Below are 17,668 nucleotides of genomic sequence, written 5' to 3'. Positions count from 1 at the left end.
GCCGTGTTGATACATTGTTTGATACTCTTTAATGTTGTCTGTAAGAATAATAAAAAAACATTGAGAAATATACTTGTAAAGTGAATCTTTTGCTTTCTTGAAAACGGTTTCTTTAAGAAATATTACGGGTAAACCATTCAATTTGAGTGATGTATTTCCATAATTCTTGAGATAATAGTCGATGTCTTTGCGTATAGAGTATTGGGTTTGGGAGAAGTAATCTTCAAGTAGGACACCAATTTTGATTTTCATTTTACGGGAATATTTGAATAAATATTGAAGTGATTTATCCGAAAAATCTGTTGGAGTATCGCTGTAGTGTGAATTGTTGTACCCATCCCATGCAACAATTATTGAATCAATTCCAATATTTTGAATTGTTTTTAAATGTGATTGAAGTGTAACCTTATCATGACTCGAATACGGACCGAGACTAGGATATAAAATAGATGGGATTGACGTTGGCGGGTCATACCTCCAAGAAGTCCATGGTCCAACTTGATGATTCCATTCTACCCATTCACCATCTATTTCTAAATTACCATAATTAGCATAATATAAAGCCCATACGTATTTGTTTGAGCTAATATTGTTTGTTGTTTTAATTGGAATTGGTATTGTTTCTTTGATATTAGGTTGTTTAATCTTTCTTGAGAAATAACATGTTATAACACAAGTAATAAATGTTAAAAAAGGCAGTAGGATTTTTTGGATGTTTGAATTCATTTAAATAAAATTTAGAAAAACAATTTAATATAAATTGTCACTTTAATCCCACCAAAATTCTAATAGAACTGGACAAACCGTCTGACCAAATATCAATTTAATGAGCTCCAAAGACCAAAACAAAGGAAGAAATGAAACACCTTCCACCTGAGGAACTAGAAGAAGAATATGTCAACAAAGTATATGATGGAATTGCTAAACATTTTGATCACACAAGATACAAACCATGGTCAGGAATTAAAAAATTTGTGGAAGATCTTCCTCCTTATTCAACACTTTTAGATATAGGATGTGGAAATGGACGTAATTTATGTATTAATCCAAAAGTTATTGATTTTGGAACAGATTATTCGATGCCATTATGCAAATATGCTCTTAATAAGAACAGACCAATTTTTTGTGCAACAGCACTTGACTTACCAATAAGAGATGAAGTGTTTGACAGTATAATATGTATAGCTGTAATACATCATTTCGCTTCTGTTGAAAGAAGACGAAAATGCCTTACAGAAATAGCAAGAATTTTAAAGCCTGGTGGATATGCGTATTTAACAGCATGGGCAACCAAACAAACAAGAAAAGAATATGATGAACAAGATCAATTAATTCGATGGAATGTTCATCCTCAATACAACAAAGAAGCACCAAAGTTCAAAAGATATTATCACTTGTTTGTAGAAGGCGAATTCCAAGAATTATTGTCTGTGATACCATCACTTAAAATAATTAAAGAAGAATGGATTGAAGGAAATTGGGAAATACTTTTGCAAAAAGTTGAACAAAAAAAACAAAGATAATCATAAGGTGTTTATGGAATTGACTTGTATATAATAAATCCATTTTAAGGCAAAGAGTTATTGATAATTTTGTAGTTCTTTTTTCTTATCTTTGCTTTATCATAAGCGTTTTAAATTTTTTTGGGGAATATAAAATACAATTAGTGAATTTATATTTTTTTTTGAAGTTTCTTATAATTTAATATCTAGTGAACTATAATTAAATTTCAACAGTTCTCTCCCGTAGTGTAATGGTTAGCACATGGGACTTTGAATCCCGGGACGGAGGTTCGATTCCTCCCGGGAGAACTAATTTTTTCTTCAAATTCACATGGAAAAAAAATTTTTTGAGCATAAATTTATGCTAAATATAAAATTTCTGAAAGCGATAACTGTGTACTTAGTGAAATAGCAAAATGATAATTACTTATGAGTTTGGCTTGATTATCATCATTAACAAGAGAAAATTTTTGAAATAGGTGTAATGGACATTTTTTATCCTGCAATATATTTTCAGATTCATTGCGATGTGTTGTTGCCTGTGGTACCTTGTTTGATTTCAGATATTTTGTAGATGTGAAGAAAAAGTAAAAATAATCAAAAGTATTATTTCTTCAATATCTTAATAAATGAGTAAAGGTGTGATACTCTTTGCTTTAATATATCATAATTTCATACCATAAATACTAACTAATAATCATCTACTATTTAGAGGTAAGAAACAAGATGAATTTTCTATCCGATTTGTATAAAACTTAGAATTTATAATGAACTGATGAAAGAAATGATTTTTTTCTCTTGAAAGAACAATCTTGGTTGCCATTATAAAGATATATTCACGTTCATGTTTTTTTTCGATTTTTTCTGATTATCTAATGCCTTACATCATCAAAGTTAATGCGAAAAAATTCTCATGAGAAGAATTTGTTACCCAAAAAATAAAAAAAAAATATCTGGAAATTACTTTCATTCTCATCTTGGTAAAAATCAACTACACAAATAAACAACGAAGAACGTCACGTATATATTTTTTGTATTCGAATATATTTGGAATGGAAAAACCATGTAAAGCTCATACAGAAGGGGTTCATTAGTAAATCAAATGTAGATAACATTTAATGATTTTTATTATGTGTTATAAGTTGGAAGGTGCAACCTAACAAAAAATTAGTTACAACCTTACCAAAGTCTAAACTATATGGCACCTTTTTCACTAAGTAATTGATTTATTTCTCTGAAACCCAACTGTTTAGCAATTTCAATTGCTGTTTCAAATTATTAAAACATATATCAAACTACTAAAACATATTTCAAATTATTAAAACATATATAAAATTATTCAAATGAATATCTTTTGCATTAATATCAATTCCTTTATCTAAAAGTAATTTTACTATTTCTATATTATTATTTTCAACTGCTATATGAAGTGCTGTTTCAAATTATTAAAACATATTCCAAATTATTAAAACACATTCCAAATTATTAAAACATATTTCAAATTATTAAAACATATTTCAAATTATTAAAACATATTTCAAATTATTAAAACATATATAAAATTATTAAAACATATTTTAAATTATTAAAACATATTCTAAATTATTAAAACATATTCTAAATTATTAAAACATATATAAAATTATTAAAACATATTTTAAATTATTAAAACATATTCTAAATTATTAAAACATATTTCAAATTATTAAAACATATTTCAAATTATTAAAATGAATATTTTTTGCATTAACATCAATTCCTTCTTTATCTAAAAGTAATTTTACTATTTCTATATTATTATTTCTAACTGCTATATGAAGTGCTGTTTCAAATTATTAAAACATATTTCAAATTATTAAAACATATATAAAATTATTAAAACATATTTCAAATTATTAAAACATATATAAAATTATTAAAACATATTTCAAATTATTAAAACATATTCTAAATTATTAAAACATATTTCAAATTATTAAAACATATTTCAAATTATTAAAACATATATAAAATTATTAAAACATATTTCAAATTATTAAAACATATTCTAAATTATTAAAACATATTTCAAATTATTAAAACATATTTCAAATTATTAAAACATATTCTAAATTATTAAAACATATTTCAAATTATTAAAACATATTCCAAATTATTAAAACATATATAAAAATTATTAAAACATATTTCAAATTATTAAAATGAATATTTTTTGCATTAACATCAATTCCTTCTTTATCTAAAAGTAATTTTACTATTTCTATATTATTATTTCTAACTGCTATATGAAGTGCTGTTTCAAATTATTAAAACATATTTCAAATTATTAAAACATATTTCAAATTATTAAAACATATATAAAATTATTAAAACACATTCCAAATTATTAAAACATATATAAAATTATTAAAACATATTTTAAATTATTAAAACATATTCTAAATTATTAAAACATATTTCAAATTATTAAAACATATTCTAAATTATTAAAACATATTTTAAATTATTAAAACATATTCTAAATTATTAAAACATATATAAAATTATTAAAACATATTTCAAATTATTAAAACATATTTCAAATTATTAAAACATATTTCAAATTATTAAAACATATTCTAAATTATTCAAATGAATATTTTTTGCATTAACATCAATTCCTTCTTTATCTAAAAGTAATTTTACTATTTCTATATTATTATTTCTAACTGCTATATGAAGTGCTGTTTCAAATTATTAAAACATATTTCAAATTATTAAAACATATATAAAATTATTAAAACATATTTCAAATTATTAAAACATATTCTAAATTATTAAAACATATATAAAATTATTAAAACATATTCTAAATTATTAAAACATATTCTAAATTATTAAAACATATTTCAAATTATTAAAACATATTTCAAATTATTAAAACATATTCTAAATTATTAAAACATATTTCAAATTATTAAAACATATTCCAAATTATTAAAACATATATAAAATTATTAAAACATATTTCAAATTATTAAAATGAATATTTTTTGCATTAACATCAATTCCTTCTTTATCTAAAAGTAATTTTACTATTTCTATATTATTATTTTCAACTGCTATATGAAGTGCTGTTTCAAATTATTAAAACATATTTCAAATTATTAAAACACATTCCAAATTATTAAAACATATTTCAAATTATTAAAACATATTTCAAATTATTAAAACATATTTCAAATTATTAAAACATATTCTAAATTATTAAAACATATTTCAAATTATTAAAACATATTTTAAATTATTAAAACATATTCTAAATTATTAAAACATATATAAAATTATTAAAACATATTTTAAATTATTAAAACATATTCCAAATTATTAAAACATATATAAAATTATTAAAACATATTTCAAATTATTAAAATGAATATTTTTTGCATTAACATCAATTCCTTCTTTATCTAAAAGTAATTTTACTATTTCTATATTATTATTTCTAACTGCTATATGAAGTGCTGTTTCAAATTATTAAAACATATTTCAAATTATTAAAACATATTTCAAATTATTAAAACATATATAAAATTATTAAAACATATATAAAATTATTAAAACATATTTTAAATTATTAAAACATATTCTAAATTATTAAAACATATATAAAATTATTAAAACATATTTTAAATTATTAAAACATATTCTAAATTATTAAAACATATTTCAAATTATTAAAACATATTCTAAATTATTAAAACATATTTTAAATTATTAAAACATATTCTAAATTATTAAAACATATATAAAATTATTAAAACATATTTTAAATTATTAAAACATATTCTAAATTATTAAAACATATATAAAATTATTAAAACATATTTTAAATTATTAAAACATATTTCAAATTATTAAAACATATTTCAAATTATTAAAACATATTTCAAATTATTAAAACATATTTCAAATTATTAAAACATATTCTAAATTATTCAAATGAATATTTTTTGCATTAACATCAATTCCTTCTTTATCTAAAAAGTAATTTTACTATTTCTATATTATTATTTCTAACTGCTATATGAAGTGCTGTTTCAAATTATTAAAACATATTTCAAATTATTAAAACATATATAAAATTATTAAAACATATTTTAAATTATTAAAACATATTCTAAATTATTAAAACATATTTTAAATTATTAAAACATATTCCAAATTATTAAAACATATTTCAAATTATTAAAACATATTCTAAATTATTCAAATGAATATATTTTGCATTAACATCAATTCCTTCTTTATCTAGAAGTAATTTTACTATTTCTATATTATTATTTCTAACTGCTATATGAAGTGCTGTTTCAAATTATTAAAACATATTTCAAATTATTAAAACATATTTCAAATTATTAAAACATATATAAAATTATTAAAACATATTTCAAATTATTAAAACATATTTCAAATTATTAAAACATATATAAAATTATTAAAACATATATAAAATTATTAAAACATATATTAAATTATTCGAATGAATAGTTTTTGCATTAATATCAATTCCTTTATCTAAAAGTAATTTTACTATTTCTATATTATTATTTTTAACTGCTATATGAAGTGCTGTTTCAAATTATTAAAACATATTTCAAATTATTAAAACATATTTCAAATTATTAAAACATATATAAAATTATTAAAACATATATAAAATTATTAAAACATATATCAAATTATTAAAACATATTTTAAATTATTAAAACATATTCTAAATTATTAAAACATATTTCAAATTATTAAAACATATTCTAAATTATTAAAATGAATATATTTTGCATTAACATCAATTCCTTCTTTATCTAAAAGTAATTTTACTATTTCTATATTATTATTTCTAACTGCTATATGAAGTGCTGTTTCAAATTATTAAAACATATTTCAAATTATTAAAACATATATAAAATTATTAAAACATATATAAAATTATTAAAACATATTTCAAATTATTAAAACATATTTTAAATTATTAAAACATATTCTAAATTATTCAAATGAATATATTTTGCATTAACATCAATTCCTTCTTTATCTAAAAGTAATTTTATTATTTCTATATTATTATTTCTAACTGCTATATGAAGTGCTGTTTCAAATTATTAAAACATATATAAAATTATTAAAACATATTTTAAATTATTAAAACATATTCTAAATTATTCAAATGAATATATTTTGCATTAACATCAATTCCTTCTTTATCTAGAAGTAATTTTATTATTTCTATATTATTATTTCTAACTGCTATATGAAGTGCTGTTGCAAATAATTAAAACATATTCCAAATTATTAAAACATATATAAAATTATTAAAACATATTCCAAATTATTAAAACATATTCCAAATTATTAAAACATATTCCAAATTATTAAAACATATTCCAAATTATTAAAACATATTCTAAATTATTAAAACATATTTCAAATTATTAAAATATACATTAAATTATCCAAATGAATAGTTTTTGCATTAACATCAATTCCTCTATCTAAAAGTAATTTTACTATTTCTATATTTCCTGATTTAACTGAATATGGTAAAATTGTTTTAGGAATTTGATGACTTTCTATATCACTTTCTATCATGAATGTATTTCCTTTTGATGCTATTTCTTCTATAATTTTATTATTTATTTTCATTCCTTCTTTTTCTAAAAACATGAAGATTTCATAATTATTAAATTCTATACATTTTTTCCCAAGATATATTAAATTTTCTTCACTTAAATCACAATTATCTTGATTTTCGATATCAGAATTCGATTTTGTAAAAGAAGAGTTTGAAGATGAAAATTTTCCAATTTTATTTTCATAAAGATAATGAAAAATTTCATTTCGATGAAATTCTATTGCTGTTTCATGTGCTTCTTTAAACGATGAATTGTTTTGTTCATATAAATGAATAATTTCTAAGTTTCCACCTGCAATTGCATATTTAGATGTATTTTTGATATTCGAATTATTTAATAATAAATATTTAAAACATTTAATCGAACCAAAAAATGCACAATAATCAATTAATGTAACATTTTCAGTATTAATAAATGAGCATCTTTCATAAAGTGATGGCTTAATTATTTGATTAAAGTCAAATTCATTATTTGATGATATTTCTTGAAGCTTTTCTAAATCATCATTTCGAAGTACTTTCGCAATTTCTAATGGATTAACTCCTTCTTTTACATATTGCATATGAAATTTCCAATCATCTTTTGATAATTCATCAAGTACTGAAACAAATTCTTCAAGGAATTGTGGTCTTGGATATTTGTTCTTTAATTCATTTATTTCTTCTTTTGTTTTATATTGAGAAAAATAAAATGTGTTTATGTTCTTTACTGAAGATGGTTTAATTATTTCTTCTTCGATCATCTTTTCAAGAAGGAAATATGATTCTTGTTTTTCTGTTCTCAGTAAATATTCATAAAAGATTTGAACAAGATTGGATTCAGTTTCACTTTTGTTTTTATCTTTACCATCTTCTTTTTCTTTTAAAGCTAATAAATATTTAAAATATATATTTTCATTATTTGATTGAGATACAAAAGCTGAATAGATAAGTCTAGAAACAAGATAGTTAAATGTATATGGTAGCCTATCTACAAATAAACTAATTGTTGCCTGAACTGATGTTTCGAAATTTTTTTCGTTGAGATTAAAGATGATTGATTCTAATGATTTTGAAAGTTCCATCAATAAAAAAATGGTTCAAAACTCTGTCCGAAATATTTGTGAGAAAATACAATTGTCAGTACAAATAAAATTTCATACGATAGACATTGGAACCGACACTTTTCGATATATCTATGTTTTTGAACACTCCTTATTTTTTCATAAAAAGAGTAGTTCCAACTCAATAATTTCCGAAAGATTTCTTCATTAAAATGATAATCTGATAATCTATTCATTTCCACATAACCGAATAAATACTGTTTACAATTAATGGAATCCTGGTTAGCATATGTCAATAGTCACCTAGAATTGATACAAAGAGCACAAGTAAAAATAACACTCAGGTTGATAGTGAAAACAGGTCATAACAGAAAATTTGTTATAATTTGTGATTTGGTCGATGTGATTTGATGTATGGTGTTTGTAGACCAATTAATTGGTATAATGATAGAAAATAAAATGAAAATACCTATCGGAGTCGTTATAATCGTAATCACAAAAAGTTGTTATTCATTTCAAGCCACCTGCTCACTTTTTGACACTTATCTTTTTGAATTGTTTACACTGAGAAAACTTTTTGTTCAAACAAGAAAGCTAATGTTGGATGTAAATTTATGTTTATCTCATTATAAATAGGATATATCAAAATAAATTCAAATTAACTTTTTGTCACATATATATGTCCTTTAAAAAAATAGTAATATTATTATAAAAACTCTTACCATCTCTCGAGATCTCCATTTTTCGTAATATCACTTTTTTTCCAAAAGGTACTGAGGAAATCCCAAAAATAGATGCTCAGGTATATAGTTATATTCCTATGGCAGAAGTTTTGAGAAATTTCCATCGAGATTTTTTGACCACACTTTATTGAAATAATTGTTTGAGTTAAACCTTTTGAATACATTTCAGCGTATCGTAAGGTTGGCCAGCATTGAAATCAAACCCGTTTATTTACAGTTATTTTCATAGATTCTTCAAATGAGCAGCCAAAAATTCTTTAGATCCATCCTTAACAACTATGTAGGAGCTACAATTGGAGGCATCCTCTCAGATTCAATTCTTCGAGGACTTGGTCCCACAGATACACCAATTGATTTTAAGCATTCTTTTTTGTCTGCAATGAAGACTGGAACCACACTGTCATCATTTCCTCTTTCTACACATTTTCTTTCAGAAATATCACCCAAATATAAAAGTTTTTCGACGAGTGATAAGATAATTGATAAAATTTTATATTTCACTATCGGAGGTGCTGGTGCTGCTGGCATTTATGCTGTCATCAACTACCCCATAATTTCCCTTCAAGAAGGCAAGAAACAAAATTTTAACGAATTATTGAAAGGAATTTCCAAAACGTATACAGATCGTCTTGGCGCTTCCATTGGATTTTCAGCCACAATGGAGACCCTCCAAAAGACAGTTCCCTATTCAACCAACTCAGCTGTTAATTGGATTCGAAATCTGACTATTGTTCATCTTTCCAACATTGCTGGGAAAACATTAGCGTATCCAATCCATCACTTAAAATACGGAACACCGTTCTCAAAGATGGTGAAGTCATATTTGGATGTTGCTTTTCCAATGACTATACATTGCGATTGCGTTGGGTTTTATAAGAAGCAATTCATGCCAGTGAAATAAAATAAATAATATATCATTCATCTTTGTTTTTAAATTTTTTGAAATAATTAGTCAAATAGATTTTTTTTTTTTTTTTTTTTTTCTCATATTTTGAAAGATTAAATACATTTTAGAATTGTACAATTAATTTTGATGAATACAATTCTTATTTCTTAATAAAAAGATGTAAAATGCTTAATAAAGATATCTTAGATATTGATGGAAACCAATTTCTTTCTTAAAAAATTAATTATATGATTTATTATATCTCTTGATTTATTAAAACTTATAATTTACAAATACAATTTTTATATAAAAAAAATCGTTTTTTGCTTGGCTTTATTATGTTAAGAAAAAGATCATAAAGATGAATACGGAATAAAAAAGACAAGAACAGATTATAAAAATATGTGTATAAAAATTTGGTTTATATGATCAGAAACATAATTTATAAAATAAAGGGATAAAACCACTCAAAAATGTTACATAAAGGTATTTATAAAAGTTAATAAAATTTCTGATATATTAACAATCGAATATTGATTGAAAAACATTAACTTTTATAATTACTTTTAATTTATGTATATATCTTTTTCGCGTTTAATCAATTTTCTTTTTAACAACAAAAAGTCTCTATTTTATTAATATACCTTATTGTTAGGGGCGTTATTTTTCTCCCTTTCTTTTTCCCACATAAATCCGTCGATTTCTTCAAACGATGGCGGATACGGCAAAATCCAATTAATTGACATCGGCCCGAAAACTTCGCAAAATCGTTCGTAGCGACTTCTTGGATTTTCATATACAATTCCAAGCTCATTTTCGAGGACGGTTCTTCCCGAGAGTATTGTTCTTATTTGCCCAAAAAGAAGAAAACTTAGTATTAATGCTAATGTACTCCCAAAGAAAAGATCAACCATAACATAATATGGAAATCCATCAAAAGAACCAACAAGAGCAAATAAGACAGATAATATTACATATATAAGGAGCATCCCAATGGAATATAATAGGAATAAAAGAAAAATTTTATGGTTTCGTAATGCAACACATCGACCAAGTGCTCCACAATGATGATCCATTCGTGCAAAGCATGCATTACATGTTGAACAATGGTGCGTTCTGAGAGGTTTTAAATGACCGCATTTTGGACAGTTGAAGCGGCAATCAGTATTTTTGTGATAATATTCTTCATATTTAATTTCACCAGGATTACCAAACATTAATTGCAAAAATGCTACAACCCATAAAACAAAAAATACTGATAAAATGGCCCAAACAATTACAACAAGAATATAGTAATGTTCAAGAAAAAGACCAGCAAGTTCATGTGTAACGCCTAAATACATGAGAAACATTGTAACAGAAAATATAAGAAATGGTGGAATAAAGCGAAGATAAAGTAATATATTTCTAGCCGTTTTAAGTATTGTCCAACATGAGGAACAACTTTTTAAGTATTTTATATTAACTCATATAATATATTGAGAATAAGAATGTAAACGTTCTTTATATTCAAAAACAACTTTTTCTGGATTAATGACAAAATTCAATGTCTAAATTTTACAAAAAAGTAAATGAATATTTATTCACATGAATGGAAAATACTTCAGTTAATCCAGCAAATCATTTTTGGATTGAATAAAAAAAATATTTATCAACCAGTACTGGTTCTTCTATTAAATTAAATATTTGGCACATCTCTATATTCTTTTAACTTAATCATTTGTCATTTAATATATTTAAATATTTATTTTTATGAGGATGATATTTATTTTGATTTTTTTTCCATACTTATCGAATGAAGAAAGAAGTGAAATAACAAGATACAAAAGGTTAGACCGAAATTGCTAAAATCCTTCTTGTTCAAGAAAAAACAAAACAATTCGAGCCTTGTCATAAACAAATAAAAAAGGGATAAATAAATATTTATTAAAACAAAAAAACATTTTATTTAGTAATATTGTTTTGTAAACAATTAATTACAAATTTTTTCTTTTCTTCATTCATATTATTCCAAATTTCATTTAAATATTTTTGATTTATTTCAATTAATTTCCGAATCACGAAAACGATTTCATTTATATTATTTCCAGATTTCATTTTCTCAATCAATTTTTCCATAATTAAATTTACAGCAAAATTTTCTTTTCCAATAACTTCAATTCCTTTAACAATTAAAGGAATTGTTTCCATATTGGAATTAATGAACTCATTTAACGCAATATTTAAAGCACAATGAAACAAATTTTTACAATTTGTTTCAAAGACATCAAAAATTAATATTTTCCCTAATTCAAAATTATTATTCACAAAATTAACAAATGAATTTTCATCACAATAACCGCCATATTTAATACATACATGAAATACGTCAAAACAATTTCCAGATTTTGAGATTTCATTTGATATTTTTGGTATTTTTTCCATTAGAATTCTAAACAAAGCCGCCTTTTTCAATGGTTCTTCAGAATTTTGAATTGCTTTTATCAAATCCTCAGAAACTGTACACAAAAATTCTGAGTCCAGTGATTGAATTATTTTTGCCAACAAATTGTAATCAAAAGAAACGTTAATGCAAACAAACAATAAACTATTGAAAACTTTCTTTGACAAATTCAAATTTGTTAATTGAATGCAAAACTTCAAAATTTGTTTTTTAATTGTAATTTTAATTTCATTATTTAAGTCAATTAATAAATTTAATGAATTAATAATATCATTTTCATTATTTTTATCTGGAAAATATTTCATTATTTCAATTAGCCCAAAAATAGCAGAACGAATTCTCCAAATTTCTTTAGAATTATTAATTTCATTTTCCAAAAATTTGTACAAAGAATTCATCGGAACAATTTCTTCGTTTAATAAACTTTCGATATAAACGAAAGAACTATAAATATGATCATAAAATTCGGAAGTAAAATTCCGTAATTTGTTGATATCATTCATTAAATCGACAATTAATTCTTTTAATAAATTCGAAATTTTTGTAATTTCTTTGTTTTTCATGTTATGTTTCGATAAAACTTTACAATAAAATATCGAAATTTTATAGAAATTCGAATCTTTGTTCTGAACATTTAATAACAAATTAATTAATTCATTTATATTATTTTCATTTGCAATTTCGATTAAGAAATTTGAAGAAATTTTCAAATTAATATTAAAAGCGAATTTGATAATTTGATTTAATTCATTTTCATCAAAAATTATTTTATTTTTCATTTTTTTATAATTTTTTATCATTTTCGTCAATACATTAAATGAAATTTTCTCAAATTGTTCATATGATTTATATATACATTGGAATAACTTTTGATATATTTCATCATCGAAATCTTTAATTAATAAAGGAATTAAACTTAAAGCCGATTTTTTAACAATGTTTAATGGTTCGATGTTTATATATTTTGGTAATGAATTATTTATTAAAATTGATATTAAAATTTCCAAAACTTTTTCATTGTTTTTAGGTGAAAATGAAATATTTTTTATACATTTTAATATAATTTTATTATTAGTTCTTTGTAATAATATAAAAAGTTTTGGTAACAAATGAATGTTATCATCGAAATTTATAAATTTGTTAATTTCTGTTAATGTTTCAATTGCAGAAAGTTTTATATTAATTGTCGAATTCTTTGGGAAATTAAATTTTATTTCATTTAAATATTTTGGCGAATAAATTATAATTTGTTTTAATGTATTAAAATAAACTTTTTTGGATAATTCAAATGGAATTGATTTAATTATATATAAAATTGATAAAACTTTCGAATGTATTTCTTTATCAAATAAATTATATGAAATTATTGGTAATATATTATTAAATACATTTGCTGTTAAATATAAATTTAAAGGTTTTAATATATTATTTGAGTTTAATAATATTAATAAAGTTGTTAATAATTCCATTCCGACATTTAATGTAATAATTTCGACGCAATATTTCGACAACAAAATATTTAATGAATGTAATGCAAATGGTAATGAATTTGTATTTGTAGAAATAATAATTTCATTTAATAAATTTATTATCAATAACAAATATTTATTCGATATTTCAATGTTTGATATTATTGCTGCTAATAATATAATATGTTTTGTAGATTTATTACTTTGAATTAATGAAAATATTTTATTAAAATTCGTTATGTGATTTAATGATATTAATTCGGAAATTAATTCTAATCGTAAATAATCATTACCATTTAAATTAATAATTAATTGATCAACGTTTAATAACGATTTATATTTTGGTATTTTAATGATTGATATTAATAAACAAATGTTTTCTTTAGTTAAGTTTTGTAACAAATGCATTAAAATCGATTTTTGTAATTTAATTGTTAATTTATCATAAAGATATCCAAAGTTTAATATAATTTCTTCTGTTAATTGAATATTTTTAGGAATAATTTCTTTGCGATTGTGAAAATATAATAATTCTTCTGTTGTAATAATCGGATTATTTATTAATTTATTATAAAATTTGTTATTTGGTGTGTTAGACATTACATAATGAATGAAATCATTGATAACTAAATCAGTTTCAATTTGCGTTTTAAGTAAAAGTTTCAAAAACTCGAAAATCGTATTCGCTTTTAATGACTTAAAATGTTTCGAAACATATAAAATAATTTGTTTTATATGAATAACTAAGTTTGGATTAATAAAATATGTTATTAATGATTCCAAAAATATTTCATTTGAATTTATTTGTTTTATTGCATATTCAATAGATTTTTCTTCAATATTTTTATTAAATAGATAATATAATGGATTATCAAATGAATATTTTGTTAAATGATTGGAATTAAATTCATTTTCATTTATAAAGTCAATTAAACATTTAATTAAATTATAATTGGAATAATTTAAGTCATTTATAGTATTAATTTTAGATAAGATCGATTTTGCTAAAATTTTTTGTATTTCTTTATTAACACTTTGTAAATATCTAAGTGAAAATTCTTTGTCGATTTCGGAATTAGAATTGTTATATAACATTAATGACATATTCGATGTAATATATTCATCAATATTTAACTCTTTTAACGCATTAATTTGCGCTATTGTCGTTTGCTGATTCGATAATATTTTACTGAAAAAATATTCTTTTCGTTTAGATGTGAAAAATGGAATTATCAAATTGATGTCAAGAGGCGAAGTACGTAATAAATAGCGAAAAATGTTTGACTGCTCTTTAATTAAAGTTTTAGTTGAAAGTTTTCCAATATAAATTGGAATTATTTCATGTGATATCGGGATAATACGAGTTAAAATATCAAAGGATTCTTTAAGTGGAGAAAGTCGAGCACAAAGGCCAATGAGCTTTAAGCCTTCGTTCTTGATAAATTCAGGCTTAGATGAACAAATTATTTTTATGGAAAAATTAACAGAATCAGAAATTAAAGTATGATTGGATTTAACAAGTGAACGTACAAGCTGTAGTGAAAGAATTCGATACGTTTCGGGAATATAATTAATGACAGATTTAATATTATTAAAAATTATTGGTGCAAGTTCTGATAATTGTTCTTTACATCCTTGAAAAGACCTTCGAAGGAAGTAAAGAACATGATAACGTGGTTCTGGAATGGTTTGGTAATTAATGATTAATTGTTTAACATCATTAATTAATGTTAATCCAAATGAATAAGTAAGCTCTGCAAGCAAAACCAATGAAATTGGAGTGATATTTTGAATCAAGTTATTATATAGTCGTGGTACTTTTTGAGGAATTTGCTTACATATATCTACAACAGTAAAACTAAATGAAAGTGCACATTGAAAAGAAATATCTCCATTGTTTATTTTTAATATATTTAACAACGAAGTTAATATCAATTCAAAATCAAATGCGTCATCAATTTGTAGTCTTGTATTTAGAAATGATAAAGCACGAAGTATAGCAACTTCTGGCTGGATTAAACACTTTCCTGTCGAAATTCTTGTTATTTCCGCAAGAACTTCTTCCATTCGATTATTCTATTTCACAGTTAATTGGTGGAATTATTGTAAAATTGCGGTTATTGATCGTTCTGTTCTAATAATGAGAACACAAAACTTTCCTTAAGAAGTAATTAGCAATAATAAATATTTTCTTCAATAGCAAATATTAGTGATAAAATTTAAGTTTTTTCATTAATTTATTACTGATGACTTAATTTGCTAATTGATGAATCAAAGCATTGAAAAGCATTTTCAAAAACAAGTAAAAAGACTACTATAAGTTTACTCAACAAAAATTCCTAAAGCGTCAAGTACTGTAAACCATAAGATGATAATTGGAACAAAGAAGATATTTGTCCAAAAGATCATTGTTGAAGAGACTCCTGTTCCAACATTTGAATTTGACGACATCAAATATGTCGCCATACCTGTTGGCAATGTTGTTATGATTATTGCTTGTCTTGAAGCCTTTGCTGATAAACCAAATGCAGCGGAAAATAATCCAGCAAATATTGGCATTATAATATGCCTTGAAACAGCGCAAATAATAAATTGAATTGGTGGACAACTTAACAATGAGTTAACAGCAAGAAATGAACCAACACAGAAACATGAAAGTGCTAAAACACATTGACCCATAATTGTAATTAATCGATCAATGAAATAAATTGGAGGAATTGAAGCACCTGCCCAAATAAATCCGAGTATATAGGCAATGATAATTGGATTTTTGATAATGCCAATTAAAATATCTAAAAATATTTTAAAGGAAAATTTCTTTTTTGGTTCACCCTTTTTAACGTTCTCTCGGTTTTCGACGATATATGAATTTATTCCAGCTAAAATTAAGTATAATGGGGCAGCTATAAGGTCATTACATAGTGTAATGACAACTAAAATTTGTTTATCTTCATTACCCCAAATACTCTCAAAAATTGTAATTCCAATTACAACATAATTTACATAAGTGGCAGAGAGAGTAGTGGATAAGAAGTAAGCAAGTCTGTTGTCGTTTTTAAAGAAAAATAAAAACAATAGAAAAACGTAAGTACTAATAATTGCTAAAGTACCAACCCCGAATGGTTTAAAATCAATTTCTGATAGATTTTGATATACAAGGTTTTGGGCTATTAAAGGTACAAAGCAAGGTTTAAAAGCAAATTTGTTGATTAGATCAAGTGTTGAAGTTTTTACAATTCTAAATTTGCTGACTATAAAACCAATAAAAATGAGTGTTATAACAGCCCCACCTACAGAAATCACATTTGAGTAATCAACCATTCCATTGGCTGAGCTCAGCCAAGAAGCCGTTTAGAAGATATAACAAAAAAATTCCACTCAATTCCAATTTTAACCGTGAAATAAACCAAAGAAAAAATCCGCGTTTCGGAGGTTATTAAAGTTGTAACCAGCTTATAATGTCTGGAAAAAAGAAAGAATTCCAGTTTGATCTAAAAAAATTTACAGCTCTTGAAGAAAAAGATAAGCCAACTTATATTATTGAAGCTATTCAATCATTTGAATCATTAAAAAATGTTAAAAAGATTTCATCAAAAAATAAAATCCAAATGATCAAGGACTTATTAACAGAAATATCATTAAGCTACCAACTTCTAACCAATTGCATTGATGAAGTAGTTAGTATAATTCCTTCAATGTTTCAAATTGTTGGTGATATTCCAAATGCCGATGATTATGTGTATTTTTATAATTCAATTTGTAGCTACGTTGTAGGGGTACCGGAGTTTTGTCAAAAATTACTTCCACTTACAGATGTTTTATTTTCAAATAATTCATTTTGTAAATCATTTGTAGATAATCATTGTTTAGAGAGTTTAATTATGAAATTTACAGAGACTGGTCAAATC

The 17,668-nt window shown here is 23.0% G+C and overlaps 2 protein-coding genes across 2 annotated transcripts; one reads left to right on the top strand and one right to left on the bottom strand.

Moving 5' to 3' along the window:
* Window positions 1-9,200: 9,200 nt before the first annotated feature.
* GO595_005115 (uncharacterized protein) lies at window positions 9,201-9,863 on the top strand (the record flags this gene model as incomplete). Its single annotated transcript, XM_067918323.1, has 1 exon — window positions 9,201-9,863. The coding sequence occupies one exon, from the start codon at window positions 9,201-9,203 to the stop codon at window positions 9,861-9,863; it is 663 nt and encodes a 220-aa protein (XP_067774665.1).
* A 6,219-nt stretch (window positions 9,864-16,082) lies between these two features.
* Window positions 16,083-16,439, bottom strand: GO595_005114 (Auxin Efflux Carrier family protein; the record flags this gene model as incomplete). Its single annotated transcript, XM_067918321.1, has 1 exon — window positions 16,083-16,439. The coding sequence occupies one exon, from the start codon at window positions 16,437-16,439 to the stop codon at window positions 16,083-16,085; it is 357 nt and encodes a 118-aa protein (XP_067774664.1).
* Window positions 16,440-17,668: the final 1,229 nt, after the last annotated feature.

This window comes from Histomonas meleagridis (genome assembly GCF_020186115.1).
Source record: "Histomonas meleagridis strain 2922-C6/04-10x chromosome Unknown contig_32, whole genome shotgun sequence".
Classification (NCBI taxonomy): domain Eukaryota; phylum Parabasalia; order Tritrichomonadida; family Dientamoebidae; genus Histomonas; species Histomonas meleagridis.
Note: the sequence above shows the minus strand (reverse complement) of the source record. Positions and strands in the feature narration are given on the sequence as shown.